This window comes from Leptopilina heterotoma, unplaced genomic scaffold, assembly GCF_015476425.1.
Source record: "Leptopilina heterotoma isolate Lh14 unplaced genomic scaffold, ASM1547642v1 Lhet_65, whole genome shotgun sequence".
NCBI classification, from domain to species: domain Eukaryota; kingdom Metazoa; phylum Arthropoda; class Insecta; order Hymenoptera; family Figitidae; genus Leptopilina; species Leptopilina heterotoma.
Window position 1 is genome coordinate 5,204,389 of NW_025111152.1, and position 21,616 is coordinate 5,226,004.

At 28.4% G+C, this 21,616-nt stretch overlaps 2 protein-coding genes across 2 annotated transcripts in view; both read left to right on the forward strand.

Annotated features, from left to right (window-relative positions):
- The window catches only part of LOC122509996 (odorant receptor 94a-like), a 33,824-nt gene extending 16,976 nt beyond the window's left edge, over nucleotides 1-16,848 (forward strand). Inside the window, exons 2-6 of the mRNA XM_043624362.1 lie at nucleotides 15,316-15,639; nucleotides 15,855-15,954; nucleotides 16,083-16,193; nucleotides 16,540-16,695; nucleotides 16,780-16,848. Coding sequence (XP_043480297.1) covers nucleotides 15,316-15,639; nucleotides 15,855-15,954; nucleotides 16,083-16,193; nucleotides 16,540-16,695; nucleotides 16,780-16,848 — 760 coding nt within the window. The remainder of the gene's footprint in view (nucleotides 1-15,315; nucleotides 15,640-15,854; nucleotides 15,955-16,082; nucleotides 16,194-16,539; nucleotides 16,696-16,779) is intronic.
- Nucleotides 1-21,616, forward strand: part of LOC122509938 (two pore potassium channel protein sup-9) — a 366,618-nt gene that overhangs the window by 273,536 nt on the left and 71,466 nt on the right. The gene's annotated exons all lie outside the window — the stretch shown is intronic.

The window sequence follows — 21,616 nt, forward strand, 5'->3', positions numbered from 1 at the left end:
TGTTCCAATTAGTTAAAATTTTTAATAATTCAAATTTGTTTAGTGATAATTTTATTGCGTTAAAAATTTATAAATTGATTTATTTTTCACTATTTTAAAGGATGTGAAATTTTTTCTCTTTCAAATTTTCTCGACGATTTTAATAAAAATTGTATTTTGTTCAATTATTTATTGTTAGAAATAGAAACAATTTAAAATTAAATTTAATATTTTTTTTTCTTGAGTCTGTTACGTTGGACAACAAAATTCATAAACTTATGAATTCTATAAATTGAATATTTTTCCAGTAATTTTGATAAAATTCCCTGACAAAATAAAACCATTTTATAGAAGATCACTAAATCTTTTTTAATTAAGTATAATTAATAAGTCTGAAAATAAATATATCTATTTTTTTCTCACAAAATAATCAGTGTGTTTTTTAGAGAAAAATATTTTTTAATAAAATATTTCAATACTCCCGGTCAATATCAAAATTCAATGTCATTTCCCGGTTTTTGCCCGGTCCAAAAAAAAATTCCTTGTCATTTCCGGGTTTCCCGGTCCAGCGGCCACCCTGTACACAATTAGTCGTATAAAATATTATTTACTGACCGAAAGAGTCTCTTTAATAATCTATCGATTATTAATCTCCGTAGTATAAATCTATTTTAATCAAACAAACCATTTTTCTTTTTAGAATTAGTAAATGGAAAAAGCTTTCAATCTGTATATGTATATTTTGAAAAAAAAATCTCTACAATCTAAAAAATTGGCAAAGTGAGCAGATTTTAGAAATAATTCCCTTTGCGGATGCTATTGACGTCATCGCGGTGATCGTAACCATAAGAGAAAATTTTCTTTTTTTTGCTTTTATTTCAAGTTGAAAACAATTGCGCGCAGATACACATTATATCGATTGACACGGTGATCATTGTTAAATAAAAGTTATTCTTTTAACTTTTGGTTGGAATTTTATGTTGTAGAAAAAAACATTTCGAATCCTGTGTATCGCTGAATTCGAATTTGATGTTCGCTTTTCAAAATTCAAAATGGCGGATCTAATATAGCGCCAAAATTTTTTTAATATTGACAAATTTGTCTAAAATGTTAATGCGAGGGTTTTTTCGGTCAATAAATCCAAATTTGATGTCAAAATTAAAAAATTCGAAATGGATGTCTTCAGTTTTGGCGACCAAAATCTTAAAAATGAATTAAAATCTGATGTTAGACTTCAAAAATGCAAAATGGTTTATGAGATACCTATCTAACTTTAAAGGTGTAGCGTTCGATTCGCAGCAATATGGCAAAATATATATTGCGATGGTGACAATGAGGTTAGTTCGACCAACTATTTTACATATTTAAAAAAATTTCTTAAATTAATTTAAGAATATTTAATATTTTGTATTGTAACACACTGAAGATGGTCAGCGACGATCTGATCAAAAAGCTTTTGTGACAATAAATGATTGTAAATTAATTTTTCAGTGAATTAGTGAATGGTCACCACCTTGGGGCCACTTTTTTTTAAAGAAAAATTTCAGCTGTTTTTCCAAAGTCACCTAAGTTTTATTTTTCTTAGTAAAATAAAAAACAATTTGTTAAAAAGTTAGCTAAGAAGATATAGTTTCAGGGCATATATTATTAATTATTATGTTATATAATACCGTTTAGGAATTATAGTCGTTCAAAAGATGGGTGGCCACCTTGGGGCCCCTTACCCTATTTATTTCTATTTTAAGGCTGATTTTTACCACTGATTTTGACTAAACAAAATTATTGAATATTTCTGTTTGACCATAATTGCCATATTCCACTAATTTTAAACTTCAAAATGTACGAATTTGTCCCACTATTGTTGTAATTCTGATTAAATTTAATAATACTGCTATAGATTTTTTATCGTAGATATGTATATATTTATTTATAATTCAGTATTCTTGAGATTCAACAAAAATTGGATAAATACTGTTAAATATTCCAAGAAAGGTGCATTATTATTCTGCAGCTGTGGTACTTATTCCGCCTTTCTCTCTCTTTCTCTCCAAAGTATTTACATATATAATTGTTCACGTTTATGTCTCCGAGAAAGTAAAATGAAGGCAATTTAAAAGCTTAAATTTATAAATGCAGATCACGAAAAAAAAATATTTTTTATCCCACATGCACAAAAATGGCGCTTTTAGATAGCTGACGACAGGGAGTAAAGTCACTCATTTGTTCGACCATATGAAAATGGCGTCCATTTTCTCCCAAGAGGCAAACATAACAGCTGATTCCATGCGTTATTTTTGCCCATGGGAGAAAACGGCCGCCATTTTCATACAAGTCGAACAAGTGAATGACTTTTACTCCCTGTCGTCTGCTATCTGAAATCGCCACTTTTGTGCATTAGGAATAAAAAATATCGTAAGTAACATGGGAATAAAGGCAGCCAATTTGTTTACGGTGATTTTTGTGACACGAGTGGAGGTCGAGGGCGCCCTCGACCTCCACTCGTGTCACAAAAATCACCGTAAACAAATGGCTGCCTTTATACCCTTGTTGCATAATATACTATTTCCTCCCTGCTTTATTTTCTACTTTAACTGTACTTGTGGATTCCGTAAATTCGAATTATGAACCCAAAGAATCAATTTGGTGAAAAAAGGAAATTATTAGATTTATAAAATAATGAATTACTATTATTCATTATACTATCAGAATATACTCTTCTCTTTAAATCTGAAAAAGTGAAATTCTACTCAAGATTAATGAAATTAGACTCATTTTCAGTGATTCTATTCTCAAGATATGAATCAGTGAAATTTAACTGATTCAAATTACTGAAATATCAATCATTTTTCACTGATTGGACAATTCAAATTACTGAGAAATTTCAGTCTCGCATATTGAAAATTTCAGTTATTTTTTGATTTGGCCATTTAGTGAAAAATGATTGAAATTCTTGTAGGGGAGAGTGGGGCAAAGGCGCTATGCGGGGCAAAGACGTTTTTTAAAATATCTCCTTTATTTTCTGTCTATTCCAATTGGTATTAAAAATTAAGTTGCAATGCAATCAGACCAATTGATTAAAAAAAGAAAAACCTAAAAATATCAAATATTTTAAGAAATATAACAAAAAAATTGTTTTGTAAAAATAAAATGATAATTTTAGTGAACAAACTTTTATTTTTTAAAACATAAGTTTAAGTATTTAATTTTTCAAAACGGAACATGTAAATTGTAAATTAAATATTTCTCTACACAACTGGCGTGGTGTTTTAGTTTAATTTTGTATCTAAATATTTTAAATTTAAAGTAAAAAAAAGTTTGTTATGTGGGGCAAAGGCAATATTGAACATAATTTGGTTAAAAACAATTGAATATTCGAATTTTCTATGTATTAATTCACAATATAAGGTTAAAATCACTAAAAGTTTTTATTTTTTATTTAAATAGTTTAATTCTTTTAATAATATGTTGTTAACCTTATGTTTCGTAAATATTGTACTAATAAATATCACTTGTTAATTTTTTTAAGGCTTATAAATGCTTTCTTTTAGAAATATAAGCGAAAACGTCGCTGCCCCAGCGTGTGGGGCAAAGGCATTTTTTTCATTGTTTTTAAATTTCATTAAATTATGTATTTATAATTATAATATACTAAATAACAACTATTAAAATTTCTTGCTGATTAGTTTTAGAATAATGAAAAACAAAGACCGCAAAAATTAATTGCTTAATTTAAAAAATATACATCGATAAATGTAAACCTAGCGCCTTTGCCCCACTCTCCCGTACTCTAGAATGTTAAATTTTACCGTTTTCTTCTTTCTTATTTTTTTCCTTTTTTTCTCTTTCGTTTTTTCCTTTTCCTTAGTTTTTAATATTCGTCTTGAGAAACTAATTATTGTAAGCCATCGTGGTTTTATGTATAATATGTAAAATTTTGCTCGTTTTTCGAAAAATTAAATTAAATTTATAATATGTGACTTTTGAAAGAGAATAAAATCACACAAACGCGACTTTTAAATATAGAAGTGACGCCGTTTGGGGATAAGGGGCTGTTTTCAAATGCACATGAGGTAATTAACTACCCGTTGTTACCGCTTCATGCGGTCGTGGTAACGATGACTTTTGGAATGGTTCCAACGCTCTTCCCACATTTTCTATTTTTCACCTCGACGCATAAAAGGCTCACAGTCAAAATTCAGAAATCTCTCTATTCTTACCCATTTTGTAATATAGATATTACCACTTTTACCGCAAATATCGTAAGAATAAAAATTATTATTAATACCAATTATATTTTTCAGTATTTTTTCGTAAAAAAAAAACGAATTTTCTAACACTCATATTCTTTTAGTAATAAATAACATTTCCTTAATTAAAACATTTAACTATTCCGGTTAATTAATTTTTCTGACTATTATTACCGAATTGTGTTAATTTAATATAATGAAAAAATTATATCTCACCGACGGATTTGCTCAGTCGGATAGATGCCTCGCTTGGCGGTCGTTTAAGGACCAAGGGTATAAGTGCCCTTGGTTCGCGCCCATTTGGCTTGGTATTTTTCCGGCACGTGAGATAATCTGAGCGGGAGGTTTGACGTCGAGGTATAAGGATGTGCACCGTCGATTATTGTCGGCACCATTAGAACTCGACTGTCGATAAACCGGTTATACTCAGGAGAGGTTTTCTACAGTTTCCCTCTTCTCTGGCGAGAAAACCCATTGACGGGTGGTCCAGGCGTAATGCGAGTACTCCTAATAAAGTCGGCTGTAGACGCAAAATTAGGTTAATATATAGAAAAATTTCTAAAGTAGAATGGTTATGCTTAATCCAAAAAAGTATTTCTCGGGGACTCTTGTCGAAGTGCGTAAGGCCAATAGGGCAGGAGTATAAACAATAAAAAAAAAAAAAATTATATCTCAATGATTAAAATATATTATAATGAAAAAAATTTTTATAGAAGAAAAATATGATATACTTACATAAAAAAATTGAACAAGAATAGAAAAATAGTGAATACAATAATAAAATAATATAAAAAATAATTTTTTAATTAAATTTTAAAAAAACAATAATTTGCCTCTCTATATTTAAGAAAAAAAATTGAAAAAACTCTTTTCACCATTAAGTCTGCAAATACATTGCCCTCTCTCTCTATCTCTCGCTGAAAGTTAAAACCCCATTCAAATGAAATTGCTTTTTACAAGCTGCAATCTTTTGTTAAAGCCTTCTTCATAATTTCTCTTCTGTAAAAATACTCTCCCCATGTAAAAAGAGCTGCATTCGAGTAATAATCACTTTTCAGTGTGGCAAAGTTATGAAAAATATATATTTCTCCCTGACCTCAAACGACCCAGAAACGAGAGTCGAGTCAGCAAATAAAGAATGCTCTTTTTTTATAAATTCATCGACACAAGAAGGAAGGGTGAGTAGGGGAAGAGGAAATGAGATTACATCGAGATTTTGTTGATTGCGGGGTGTGTGACACACGTTTCACTTCAATTTCTACAAATAAATTCACTCTCTGTGATTGCATTTCATTTTTGGGATATATTTTTCCTTATAAATATATATATATATATATATATATATATATATATATATATATATGTATATATGAGGCATTTTAAGTGAAATGTCCTAAGTTGAAATTTCAACTTCTTGAAAAAAATTGAAACTCGAGGAATTTGTTGTTCTATCAAGTAGAAATGTGACCCAATAAGTATTTTTGATTTTTTCGAAAAATTGGAGGGGGTAGAGGGTGGTCAATTTGACCAATTTTGCCAACATCGGCTACTTTGTGAACTTTTTCTGAACATACTTGTAATGGGAAAAGTTTTTTAGAATATGTTTCTGAAAGGTTTTTTCGTCCTCTTTCCAATGGTGTATTTTATTTTTTAATATTTTAAAAATTTACCCTAATTTTTAATAATTTATATTTAATTTTCAATTTCCCGAAAATTGGTCCGCTTTTTTTTTAAAATAAATTATTGCAAACGAAAGCTGATGCTTTTTCCTATCGGCATGTAAATTTTCAGAATCCCCTTTTTTTGTTTTTGAGTTATTAAATTTCAAAAAATAAATTGCGTCCCGGGCGCCTCGTCTCACGCCGGTTGCCACGCGACTCAGTGCAACCGCGACGCAGCGCGCTTCAATTTATTCTTTGAAATTTAATAACTCAAAAACAAAAAAAAGGGCATTCTGAAAATTTATATGCCGATAGGAAATAACCTCAGCTTTCGTTTGCAATAATTTATTTTTAAAAAAAACGGACTGATTTTTGGGAAATTGAAAATTAAATATAAATTATCAAAAATTAGGGTAAATTTTTAAAATATTAAAAAATAAAATACACCATTGGAAAGAGGACGAAAAAACCTTTTAGAAACATATTCTAAAAAACTTTTCCCATTACAAGTATGTTCAGAAAAAATTCACAAAGTAGCCGATGTTGGCAAAATTGGTCAAATTGACCACCCTCTACCCCCTCCAATTTTTCGAAAAAATCAAAAATACTTATTGGGTCACATTTCTACTTGATAGAACAACAAATTCCTCGAGTTTCAATTTTTTCAAGAAGTTGAAATTTCAACTTAGGACATTTCACTTAAAATGCCTCATATACGTAAGATTTACCTATGATCTTTAATATGGTAGGGTAGATGTGCCACTTTTGGCCACTGATCCAGTTTTGGTCATTTTTATAAAATTTTTATTTAATTATTTATTATTATTAATGATATTTCTCATTATAATATTACAGTACTACAGGATTTTATGTATTTCCTTAAGTAAAATACTTCATTAAACTTAAATAAAAAAATTACAATGAATATTAACTAGTGGCCAAAACTGGCATTAAAGTGGCCAAAACTGGTGCTTCTACCCTAATTGGTTACTTATATGCGACTATTCCCAATTTTGAGAATTTTTTGTTAATTCTTTTTGGAAAAGCTTTTATTTAGCTAGAAAATGAAAAATTCGTTGGGGGAGGATAAAAAAGTTAATTGCAGAAAGTCAGGGATGGGAAACAAAATCAAAATTACTGTTTTTGCTATATAACTCTAGTAGGAGAGAGTGGGGCAAGACGGGGTAGCGGGTAAGACGGGGTACCGGCCTTATTTAACAAACGAATTAACCAATCGCGATTATATTTTACATAATACTCCACCGAGACGATAGTTTCTTGTTTACAAAACCTAAAAGCCATGAGAACAAATCTTTTATCTGTTTTACTAAAAAAACTGTTTTCGACGATTTTCTTGTCATTTTTTCACTTTTTTTAGGAGGCTTTTATTATTTAATAATAACAGTTAATGAACTGTATAAATTTTTTTTTAACTGTCAAGGGTTACAGAAGAAGGGAAGCATATGTTTTTTTTCTTTGTTGAATCGTAAATTGTAGTAATTAATCGTTTTATTCAATTTCGTAGGTGCGGGCAAGATGGGATAGGGGAGAGTGGGGCAAGACGGGGTTCACAAATTAAGCAAAAAAAAGAGAAATAAGAGAAGTTAAGAAAACTACTAAAATCAAGACTGAATAAAATAAGAGTGACCAAAAAGAAAAAAGCTTGTCAGGTTAAATCATCAATTAGCGATGGTAAAGTGGAAAATACACCTTGTCTCTATTGTAATGGTTATTATTTAGACTCAAATGAAGGCTGGCCTGCTTTTTTTGTCTGCGGCCAATGGGCTCACTGCAGTTATGCATGAAGATGAAGATGCAACTTTTACTTGTAAAATTTGTCGACAGAAATAGGTTGTTTTTTGTTAGTACCCCATCTTACCCGCCGGTTGGGCAAGATGGGGAGATTTGCAATTTTTTCAATATTATTAATTATAGGCTTTTTTAAGAAACAGATGGCCTTTGTACGCCTTTTTTACGAAAGACTGATTCCCAAAGATGATAATTAAAAATAATATTAAAGTATATATTCGATAATTTTCGTTTTTTTGCGCTTTAAAGCTTAAGTACCCCGTCTTGCCCCACTCTCCCCTAGTATTTAGAATATTAAAAAACTTTGAACATAAAAGTTGTAGCTCTAATTGAAACAAACATTTTATGTATTATTTATTTTTTCCCTAAATTGATTATTGTGCGAGAAAAATGCAAAAAAACTAAAAATAACCTTGAAATCGTTATGGAAAAGCGTAATAAGTGCAGAGATAGAAAACATACTTAAAGAATGTTAACAGGGTTTAATCCAGTACGTTACCTAGTAGTTTACGTTATTATTTTATCACTCATAGTGGCTATATTTATGATAAATATTTATAATTTTTGAGACTTTAAAGCCGTTTTTAAGGTGCTTCTACAGGATATCACCTTGTTTCCTTAAACATTTTTAATGTAGAAAGGGAGTCAAATCAAGTTCCTAGTTGGTACAAGAAGATACCTAACTCATACCCAACCCCCCTCCAACGTGTTTAAAAAAAACGTTTTGAAGGTGCGTCCACAAAACACCACTCAGAGGTGGGCGAAGCCCGCCGCATTTAGTTTCCTTCCACGTTTTCAAAGTAGAAAGGGATTCAAATTAAGTTCCTAGTTGGTACTAGAAGGTAACTAACTCAGACCCAACCCCCCTCCAACATGTTTTTTAAAAAAATCCGTTTTGAATGTGCCTTCATAGGACACCATACGGAGGCGAGCGAAGCCGGCCGCTCCTAGTTTTCTTTCACGTTCTTAATGTAAAAAGGGAGTCAAATTGAGTTGCTAGTTTGTACTAGAAGGTATCTAACTCAGACCTAACCCCCCTCCGTGTTTTGTTTAATAAATGTCGTTTTGAATGTGCCGCACATAGTTTCCTTCCACGTTTTTAATGTAGAAAGGGAGTCAAATTGAGTTCCTAGTTTGTACTAGAAGGTACCTAACTCAGATCCAACCCCCCTCCAACGTGTTTTTTAAAAAAATGTCGTTTTGAATGTGCCTTTAGAGGACACCGTTTGGTGGCGCACGAAGCCCGCCGCGCCTAGTTTTATTCCACGTTTTAATGTAGAAAGAGAGTCAAATTTAGTTCCTAGTTGGTATTAAAAGGTACCTAACTTAGACGGGACACTAAACGTTGGAGGGGTTAAGTTCGAACGTTTTGACAACTAGAAACTAGGTTGATTAATAAGGATTTGTAATGTTTGAGCCATTAAAAAGGCTGATTGTTAAAAATTTGTGAGTTTTGTGCTTTTAAAATGCTGCTTGTTAAAGATTTGTAAGTTTTGAGCCTTTAAAAATGCTGATGGTTTAAGATTTGTGAGTTGTAAGCCTTTGAAAAGGCTGATTGATAAAGGTTTGTCATTTTGAGCCTTAAAAAAGACTGATTGATTAAGAATTCTGATTTTTGAGCATCAAAAAATGCTGATTCTTAAAATTTTGTGAGTTTGGAGCCTTTAAAAAGGCTGATTGATAAAGGTTTGTAATGTTTGAGCTTATAAAAAGGACTGATTGAAAAGACTGCGTGATTTTTTATCGTTGAAGTAATGGACATTTTTTGAATGCTCTGTTAAACTTTCATTTGGGTTTTTTTCAAATTGAATAACCTCAAAGATTTTATGAAAGCGCTCAGTGAAATCATTAAATTTCGGCCATAGGCAGGAATCGCTGCCCTTGTGTCACGCCATGTCCTTTCGATGTGTTGTGTATGGGCCCCTGAGTCTGGATTTACAAAGTTGTAGGTGCCCACAAAGCACAGACTTTTTCTGCAAGTTTGCTGTAAGTTTTCCATGCAAATTTCGCAAGTTTGCAGCAAACTTGCATAAATATAAAAATGTGACCCACTTGGAAAGTTTGCACTGCAAGTTTGCAGCAAACTTGCGCCAAATAGCAAAAACTTAAATGTATGCGCAGTAGTTTACTATGACATCTAGAGCTGCGCACTATATTTTAGTCACCTTCCCTACAGGGAAGGCATCGTTCATCAAAATATATGCAATTTGAAAAAAAATTTTTTTTTTTAATTTTTTAGGTATTTTAGAAAGTTTGCTGCAAATTTTTCTCAAGTTTTCATTGCAAACTTGCCAAGAGGGTGACATTTTTATTTGTATGCAAGTTTGATGCAAACTTGCGAACTTTGCATGGAGAACTTGCAGAAAAATACTGTGCTTTGTGGGTGTGGTTTACTGTCAAATGGACGAATCTATTTTCAGTAAGGCAATTGTAGGCCTTCCAACAATCCGACATTATTACTGTCCCTGGAGCAATTTTTTCATTAATTACAGACAGAAGTGTCTTACTGCTTCTAACTGCAACAGGGACAATAAAAATGTCTCTTGTTTCCCTGCAGAAACCACCAAACAACCAGACACCTTCAATGAAGCGACCTCGATAATACTTTCTTTTGCCAAATTTTGCTTCATCGATTTCTATAATTTTATCAGGGCTGCCTAATTTATCTGTGGAATTATTTAGACACCACAGAAAAATTGCTTTCCTAATAAAATTCGCCCAATCAACAAAAGTTTTTGAACTTATACTAATTTCTTTCATGAGCGTAGTCTCACGTGGTGGTGGAAAAAACACGTACCACGCGATAAATTTACACGCTACATCGAGAGCGAGAGCAGATCTTTCGAACCAAGTCCCAGTTTTTAATGCTAATTTAAAATTGCATTTTACCAAAAATGTCTTTTTCCCTCTCTGTTCTTTATTTGATTTTTGGCATCTCCAAAAAAAATCATTTTAATTAAAAACTGCGGGTTTTTGACATGTCGGACAAATAACATTTTTTTTAATAATATTGTGATCCTCCAAGAATTTTAGCAATGAATCTTTATTATCCAATATTTTCAAGAATTCAAAGCATGTAAAAATACAACCTTCACAATCCATTGTTGATACAATAACTAAGGTTATACACTGAATAGCACCAAGGATGGGTTTGTAAGTTACCATAGACAGGGATGAGTCGCAACGGATAAACTCAAATTGAATACATTAAGGTACATCTACAATAATGAAAATACTGAATTCATAAACTGAAGAGCACCACGTGCTCTTCGGTTTGTAAGTTATCATAGACAGGGATGAGTCGCAACGGATAAACTTAAATTGAATACATTAAGATGCAATTACAATAATAAAAATACTAAATTCATACACTGAACAGCACCACTAATGGGTTTGTAAGTTATCACAGACAAAGATAAGTAGAACCTTGTCTCCTTCCTCGTCTTAATTGTACAAAGGGTGTCAAATTAAGCTCCTAGATGGCACTGGAAGGTACCTACACTACCGACGGAAATTGCGAACGCTAACATCTCGAGCTATTAAAAAACACACCTGCACAGAAAGAGTGATAACTCTTAAAAATGAAGCTAGATGCTTTTTTTAAATTGCATTGGAAAGCTTTTTAAATTTCTAAATGCCACTATTTTAAGTTGTATTGCATAAGTAGAAAGCGAGATATCATGTTATGAAGACAAAAAAATAATTCTATTTTTTTCGGAATTTCTTACCCTGACTTTGACTTCTGGCAAAATTTAGAAAAGTTGGTGAAAAAAATTGTTACTTTCACAGACTATTCCTTGTAACCTAAGCTTTTAATAGAAACCAAGAACAGCAAAAAATATTTACGGGTTCCCGAGATATTACAAAAAGAGTCGGACTGTGCGAAGCAATATTTTCAATCATCGATTTCTCTAATTCGCCTTTGAGTCAATTGCGTGGCTGTAAAAAAAGTGTCGAAAATTAATTTTACCAAGTACATTCTTACTGGGATCCACTTTTTAAATACTATTATATAATAAATTAAATTAAAAAATGGATCCCAGTAAGAATGTCCTTGGTAAAATTAATTTTCGACACTTTTTTTACAGTCACCCGCCATCATTGACTCAACGGCGAATTGCTTCGCACGGTCCGACTCTTTTTTTAATATCTCGGGAACCCGTAAATATTTTTTGCTGTTCTTGGTCTCTATTTAAAGCTTAGGTTACAAGAAATAGTCTGTGAAAGTAACAATTTTTTCACCAGCTTTTCTAAATTTTGCCAGGAGCCAAAGTCAGGGTAAGAAATTCCGAAAAAAATAGAATTATTTTTTTGTCTTCATAACATGATATCTCGCTTTCTACTTATGCAATACAACTTAAAATAGTGGCATTTCATTAGAAATTTAATAACATTTCCAATGCAATTTAAAAAAAGCATCTAGCTTTATTTTTAACCGAGTTATCACTCTTTCTGTGCGGGTCTGTTTTTTAATAGCTCGAGATGTTGGCGTTCGTACAATTTCCGCCGGTAGTGTACCTTACAACCTATTTTTGTAAAAACACGTTTCGGGGGGGTCGAAGTTAGGTGCCATCCAGTACCAACTAAGAACTTAATTTGACTCCTTTTCTACATAAAAGAGGTGAAAGGGAACCAGGCACGGCGGGCTCCGCCCGCCTCCGTATGGTGTCCTATGAAGGCACATTCAAAACGACATTTTTTTTATAAACACGTTGGAGGGTTAGGTCTGAGTTAGGTACCTTCTAGTACCAACTAGGAACTCAATTTGACTCCCTTTTTACATTAGGAACGTGAAAGGAAACTAGGAGCGGCGGGCTTCGCCCACCTCCGAGTGGTGTTTTGTAGACGCACCTTAAAAAGGCTTTTTTTAAAAAACACGTTATATTTATATATTTTTAAAAGTTGTTGAATTTCGAGAAGGTTTGAATTTGAAAATTTTGAAAATTTTAATTTCTATGGAAAAATAATAATTATTTAATATTTATTTTAAATAAAAACTATTGATGTTTGCGAATAATTTTACAGTTAAAGAGATTCGTAAATAAATGTAATAGAACATTTTTTTGAGTATCGAATTATTTTTAGAGTGGATTTTATAGAAAAAAATAATAATAATGAGGCATAAAAATTACGGGAATGATAAAAGTTGCTAAAGCATAAAAAATGATCCATATTCATTATAACGATTCATTACATTTTGTTTCTTCTATCATTAATATTCCTCATCAATGAAAGATATAAAATTCTATAATAGAGTCTTAACGATGTTACAATATTGACATATTTCTATTTAATGAATAATTAAAAAAATCTCATTATCAAACTTCTAGTTTAAAACCAATTAGTAATAAATTCCAAACCTGTCGTTCCTCAACGGGAAAAAAAAGTTTCCGCACTTAAGCTAATATAACTAGAAAATTAATAAAAGTTCATGTATAAATTAAAATAAGAATTAATCAAAATGCAGAAAGATCAATTGAAAATAAAGAAAAATTAGTAAAAAGTACATAAAAAATTAATAAAAAGTAGAAAAATTGGTAAAATAGCAGAAAAATTAATAAGAAAGAAGAAAAAATTAGTGAAGAATACAGAAAAATTAGTAAAAATAAAATTATAATTTAGTCCAAGAAAATAAAAATGACTTCAAAAAGAATTATAGAGTACAATTTTGATTATGCAATACAATTTAATCGTTGGAGTATGCAATGTCTTGGACTGTGGCCAATTGAAGATCGTTTATCAAATTTTCGATTTAATCTTACATTATTAACTATTATTTTATTAACAATTCCAGTGACGATAAAATGTTTTTATTTGGATAATTTTTTTAAAGAAATCGAAACAATTCTCCTTTCTATAAATCTAATATCAACAATAATTAAAATGTTATTTCTTAGAGCATCAAAATCAAAACTTGCTTTAATTGTACAGGACATGATTTTTGATTGGAATGACACGCCACTGTCAGAGGAGTCGAGAATTGCAATGAATTACAATTTAAAACGTGCAAGAACACTTACTGCTATATGTATAATATTTATAAATTCTGCCTTAATAAGTAAGTAAATTAAATGTAACTTTAAATGTATTATCTATTTTTTATTTTATTCTGACACTTTAGATTTTAAGCTTAGTAAGCAATTTAAACTATAATTTCAATTAGTGACTTATTTTTTGCATCTTTAATTTGTTAAAGTTAAAATAAAATTTTACTGAATTATTTATTTGATACATTTACTCCCGAAACAATTTATTTACTTTCTGAATTATTTATTTACTAAATTATGACTCGCAGTTACACTCGAAAGATGGTTTAGCGGTTTGCTTTTTTATTTTCTCTTTTTTTTATAATTTTTTATTTAAAATAATTTGAATTTAAAAATTAAAGAAATTCTAATTTTATATTTTGTAGATTTTATAAGAAAAGTTGGCATATTTTTATTTTAATGTCTTGTTTTATAGAAAATTAAAAAATTGAATTAAAAAAAAAATTTTTAATTTAATTTTAATACTTTTTTTCAAAAATATCACTTTTTTCTAATTAGTTCTTTTCACTAATTTAGATTTACAGAATAAAAGTTTTGTGATAATACTATTTTTGCAAAAAAAGTTTAGAAATTGTTTTTGTGTTAATAAACAAATTTTTTTAAACATTTTTGTTAAAACTTTTTAATTTTTATAACTTTTGTATTTTTAAATGTGAAATTCTTGCATACAAATTTATTAAAATTTTCAAAAAATAGTTAAATTGTTTCGAAAAATTTTATTAAAATTGTATCTATTAAAAATAATTGAATTTTTATAAAGAATTTCATCAATATTTTTTTTTATTCTTTGGAAGAATTTTATTTAAATTTTTAATAATAATATAATTCAACTATTTTAAGACATTTTATTAAAATTGCATTGAAAAAAATTAAGGTTCTTCGAAGAATTTTATTATAATTTTTGAAGATATTTGATTTCTTATAGAAAATTTTTTGAAAAGTTTTGAAATTGATTGAAAATTTTTTTCTCTAAATCTGAATTAGTTAAAAATAACTAATTATTACTAAAATCGTGGCTGACTCTTTGCTTTAGCAATTAGTAACAAATTACTAATTATTAGTAAATGAAGAACTACGAAAACAGTCAAATGTCACTAATTGATTTACTTACCAAGAATTTTAGTCATTTTGACCTAACCTAAAAATAAATTTAAAAAATAATTAATTATTATTAACTATTTTATCAATAAAATATTACTATTTGAATCAGTGACATGACTTTTTAATTTCATGTTATTAAAAATGTTTACTTATTTCAATTAATGACGGATGTTTTGCTTTTCAGTTAGTAAATTTTACTAATAAATAGTCATTTCTACTAATTAATTAGCAAAATATATTAATAAATAATAAAAATAAATAGTAATTTCTACTATTTATTAGCAAAATATACTAATAAAGAATAAAATGATAAAATAAATTTTACTAAAATAATATATAATAAATAATAATATTTAATGAATGAATTAACTAATAAGTGAATTTTTTTTAATATTTTGAATATATGAAATTATTGAAAGAATATTTCAAATTTTTATATTATAATGAATGTATTGCAGTATTTTTAATTAGGCCATTAATGGGATGGGGAATTGAATATAAAGAAAAATTATTACCATGCGGTGCTTATTATCCATTCGATGTGAAAATATCGCCAAATTATGAATTTATCTATTTGTCGCAAATAATATTTATGATTAACACTGTCACTGTTGCAATCAGTACAAATACTTTTTTAACGGCAGTTGTTTTTCATTTATGTGGACAATTGCAAGTGATTGCATTGAATGTTAAATATACAACGACATCAAAGAATTTTTATCATTTTGAATCGTTAATTCGTCAAGAATGTAAATGTCTGCATTGTATTGTTAAACGACATCTAAAACTAGTGAGGTAAATTAATTTCTTTTTTAATTAAAACTTTTAAATTAAGTTAAGTCGGTGTGTATTTAAATAAAGTTAATTCAAATAATTGAGGGCTCGGATCCAAGAACCGACGCTTCGCAATGTTCTGTGCGTTTACAAGCGTCGGTTCTTCGATGCGAGCCCTCAATTAGTTTCTTTTAGAAAAAAGTAATTATGTTGTTAGAAAAAAATTTTTTTTATAGCAATTCAGAAATTATTGAAAGTTCGTTTAATATTATGATTTTGATGGAAGTTGTCATTACTATTATGAGTCTTTGCATTCAGGGTTATGCTGTTTTAGTGGTAAAATTAAAAAAAATATTTTTAATATCGAAAAGTGCTTTTTTATTTTTAAATATTCAGATATATGTATTTATAGTGAATTGTTGTTACTGATCAATGGATATTTTTCTTTTTTAATTTTCTATTAGGTTTCACCGGCTACGGATACATCTGGGAGTTTTGTTAATATAGTTTACTTTTTAGCTCCAACTTTTTTAATTTTTTTATATGCCTACATAGGCGAAAATTTGATTGATCGAGTAAGTTTATTCAATATTTTACTTTTTATTTCTTCTTTACTTATATTTGTCATTTATTTTCTATACAACTATTTGTTCCTTTAACGTGTTTTTTACCATTTTTTATTTGCTTTTATTTTTCATAATAAAACATTAAACTTAACTATTATTCCTAGTCAAGGTATCTAATAAAAAAATTTCTTTTAATTTAATTTTAATATTTTTATTTATTTTTATTAAAATTTATTATTACTTAAAAAAATTAAATGATGATTTAAGAAATATGAGTGATGAAATAATTAATTTGTAATCTATAATTTATATTCATATGCTAAATACATAAATAATTATTCGAATTTCTAAAAAGAGTAAAGAAATAGCTAATGAAGTTTATGACGTAAATTGGTATGATTGTGATCCGAAGTTTACAAAGTCATTGCAGTTGGTTATAGTTCGATCGCAAAGACCATTGGAAATCACGGCAGGAAAATTTTTTCCTATGTCTTATCACGCATTTCAGAGAGTAATTTCTTGTATTTTTATTTTATCATTAATATATTAGTAACACAAATTTTTCATAATATTTTATAACTGATTTATGATTCAGATTTTGCTGTCCGCCTTGTCATATGCAACTGTTCTTCAAGCATCAAGTGGCAATCGTCATTATTTCTGAAAAATATTCTTATCGTAAAATTTAACATACATAATTAAATAATATAACAGATTTTTCATTTTATTTATTAAATAAAAATCATAAAGTGCACAGAAAAAATATTTCCCCTAGAACAGAGTTAATTTTCTCTGCAATATCAAAAGTCTTAACTGAAATATCTAAAAGTTTCGCTAATATAATAAAATTTGTAGTTATGTTCCAAATAAAATATTTTTTGCATGTAGGTAAATAATAGAATAGAAACGAAAATAAATAGCGAGTGACAAATATCTACTTATTAATTTAATAAAAGCAATAATTTAACACAATATTCAATAAAAAGAAATAACGAAGAACAAATATTTATTTATTAAATCAAATATTTGGAAAAATAAAATAAATAACGGGTTATAAATATTTTAACTTTTTATTTATCACATTGAAGGGGCAAGTCGACAAGTCGAAAATAATAAATAAACTAAAATATAAAATAATAAAAGTAAATAAAATATAAAATGCTGCAGCACGAAAGGTTATTTTATATTTTTAAGTCCGTTCAGAGTTTAAAAAAGTAAACAAAATATAAAATAAAAAGGAATTAAATATCAAATAAAAAAAGAAATAAAACATAAAATCAAAAAGTAATTAAAGTAATAAAGTATATAAAATATAAATAAATAAATTAAACAAAAATAAAATAAGAGAGAACAAAATTTTAAAAAATAAATAAAATAAAATGTTTGCTAGTAAAGCAAACAAAAAAGGAAATCCTAAATAATTTTCATTGGAAAAAAGAAAATAAAGACTTGTAAAAGTTTCCCTTTAACGTTAATCAATTTTATTTGAGTGGAACATAAAAGAAAAGGATGATACACACTACCAGTGAAAATGATACCTTTTACCTATTTTATGGTATTGGAAAAAGGCGAACACACACACGCACACATGTGTTAAATGAAAAACACTATATCCGCAAGAAATCGAGACATATATGGGGGATTATATAGGGGTCAGTCGTATTTTATGTCACTCTCTCTGGGAAATGTTACAGAAAGAGAGGGAAATATTGATCCCACCATGTTAAAGGTCAATTCTAAATTAAAATTATTGGCAAATTTCAGATTTTACCTCAATCATTCATTTTTATCATCTTGAAAAAATTCTTATATTTCAAAGAAAAATTCCGTATCTTACCACAGATATATCCCTTATTCCCTTCAATACGATTAAAAGTTATTATTAATTTTTTTAAGTTAAAGTTATTTATTATTATTAAAAGTTATTATTAATTTTTTTATTGTTTTATTTGTAGGGAAATATAGTCGAGGTCGGCCCACCTTTTGACTTTTGTTTATAACTTTTTTTAAAAATGAATTTGGACAATTAAAGTATATTGTTGGAAAGTCCTGTTTAATAGGAACATTTTTTCTGTACAAAGTAAATTGATTGGTTTTAAAATGAAAAAGTTATAAAGATTTAAAAAAAAAATTTGTAGTCCAGGTTGGTCCTGACAGTCAAGGTCGGTCCATGTTTAAAATTCAAAGGGCATTAATCGTTAAAAAATAAAATAACATGTTTGGAGTTACGGAAAATTGATTCTTTATTGTTTACAGCTTGTAACTTAATGAAATAATAAAATAATAAAAATAAACAATATAAAAAAATAAATATGAATAGAAAAAAAAATTTGCACTGAAATATTAATAAAATTAAATAAAAATATTAATAAGACTATCAATTATATTATAAGTTATTCAGAATTGCAGTTTTTGCAAATGAAGTAGCTCGTCCTCCTCTTTGCGCATTTTAAACACAAAGTGGCCGACCTTGACAGAAAGTAACATTACCGAATTGTTGTAAACATAAAGAAATACGTTTCAGGATTCGATTTTTTACTTTGTTTTTCTTTCAACCATAAGTCCCAGAAAATTTCTGCATGCTTGCCTTGACGATTCAATTTTTTTTAATCTTTTATTAATGGTTTTTCACATTATGCACAAAACTTTTTTAAGCTTTTTTTGTACCGACGTCACAGAAAACACAATTTTCGATTCTCCGAAAATGTAATTGAACAAAAAGTTAGGTTCCACTAAGACAAGCTTCGACAAGCATGCGCGTAGGTGGCGCTAGTGAACTTGTCCAAAAATCGCGAATGGCCTACCTAGACAGTGGTTCAACCTCGACTATACTCCCCTACTTGCCGAAGTAATTAAATTTCATTTTGTTACTATTTTCGACAAATTAGCTTAGACGGCCAACTTAGGACCACTCTCCCCTATTTATTTTGTATTTTTATTTATTTATTTTTCTTGCTGGATTTTCTCTGTTACGTCAAATTTTAAAATAGCGGATCCAAAATGTCAGAAAAATTAAAAAATTTGATAGGATTTGCTTGAAACTTGTTACTCGGAGGTTACGAATCTGAAGTTCATTTTAAAAAATTCAAAATGGCAGATCCAATGTGGCCAACGAAAAAGTTAAAAATCACTCGAATTTGCTTGAAACTTATTACAACTTTTTTCTAAACTCAATATTTTCAGACTTATAGGCAATACTGAAATAAGTCTACTTTAATAAATCGAAAATTTCAAAAATTCATAACTCGAAAATTTGGGCAATTAAACAAAAAGTAAAAAATACGTATATAGGATCATATATTTTTATCAAAATCGAGAAAACAATATGTTTAACCGATTTAAGAAGGTCATAGGTAAATTTCACGTGGAATCGCTCATATTTATATGAATAGGTGTAAGATAAAACAAAAACCACTCGAGCTGTCTTAATCCATAAAATAAATCCAGTTGACCGATGACTAATGGTCGCTTTCCATTAGCACAAAAAAGCTCTTTGCGCGCAGTTGGAGCAAAAATGTCACACCTATGCACATACAATAAGACCCGCACTCTCTTTCAGCGAGACATAATTTCTTTGAAAAATTGAAAAATGTATTCTCTAAAATTTCAGAATAAATTATAAACTAAAATAAAAAAAATTGCGGATAATTTCAAGATTGACACGATTCGATCGGAATTCATATCTTGGGAGTTTTTGGTTGTCAATGAATTCGAATTTGATGTTCGTTTTTAAAAATTCAAAATGGCGGATCCAATATGGCGACCAAATTTTTTTAAAGTCGCCAGATTTGTATAAAAATATTTACTCGTCAACTTTCAAAAAATTTGGTCTTCAAATTTGATCCACCCTTTTGAATTTTGAAAATCTTACATCAGATTCGTAATCAGCGAATCCTAAACCCCCCCCCAAGTAAGTTTTAAGTCAATCCGATAGATTTTTAATTTTCTCGTCCGCCATATTGGAACATTAAATTTATGTCTATTTTCATTTATAGGAAAAATGGATTTATTAGTTTTAGAAAACTTGATCCTCAATTGTATTTTTCCACTTTTTTTTATTTTTACTTTTTATAATATTTGACATTTTTTATTACTAACTTTTAACTGTTTGTTTTTTAACATTAGTTTTTTAATTTTTACTGCACTCTAATCATAAATTAGTAAAATATCACTAATGTCAGTAATAATTTTACTGAATGATTTGGTGGAAGAGTTTACATTCATTTTTATCAGTAAGTTTTCACTGATTCAAATTTAGAATGTAGTTCTTTCTTTTGCTATATTATTTTTCTTATATTGTTTATTTTTTCATTATTAGTAATTTTTTACCATTATAGGGTCAGTCCATTATATTTCACTTAAAGCTGTTGCGGCCTACTTTTAAAAAAATCTCATAATTTGTAATACTGATGTTTAATATCCATAAAATTCATTTTTGAGAATTATTTTATAAAATTTTTTGAATTTAACTTAGAATTTTATTTTTTAAGTTGAGTTGCACAGAAAGAAGGTTAGATTGACAGTTTTGTAAATTTAATAAAAAAGCATGGAAATAATTTAGATAATACAAATTTCTTGATTGATATTTGTTAAAAATGAGCTAATTTACTTGTATAAATAGATTATTATGTAAACATACTCAAAATAATAGATAAAAATTGATTTTAAAACTTAACTATGAAATGTCAAAAGTCACTACATTTTAATTACATCTTTCTAAAAAGTTTATAAATATTAAAAAATTTATTACTACTTAATGTAAAGTATTTTTAATGTACTTTCATAATATGTGCTAACTTTTTAATTTTATACTAATAGAAATATGAAATATTTTACCTTTAATATTGAGTGTTTCATGATTTTCATTGATTTTAATTACTTATTTCTTCTCAGGTGCAAGACTAAAAAATCCAATTTTTGTCTTAATATTTAAGTTTGAACTTCTTTTCCATTCTATTAAATTTTGGTGATGGAGAACGAGCTACTTTTCATTTTAAATTTAGTTTAAAAAATCTGCTGAAAAAAAGAATTTGTTGGTTAAATGCAGGTAATTTTATAACACTGAAGTTGGCTATCTCAATAGTCATGCAAAAATCTACTTGCATTTTAACCAACAAATTCTTTTTTTCAGCAGATTTTTCAAAGTAAATTTAAAATGAAAAGTAGCTCGTTCTCCATCACCAAAATTTAATAGAATGGAAAAGAAGTTCAAATTTAAATATTAAGACAAAAATTGGATTTTTTAGTCTTACACCTGAGAAGAAATAAGTAATTAAAATCAATGAATATCATGAAACACTCAATAATAAAGGTAAAATTTTTCATATTTCTATATTATAAAATTAAAAAGTTACCAAATATTATGAAAGTACATTGAAAATACTTTACATTAAATAGTTATAAATTTTTTAATATTTATAAACTTTTTAGAA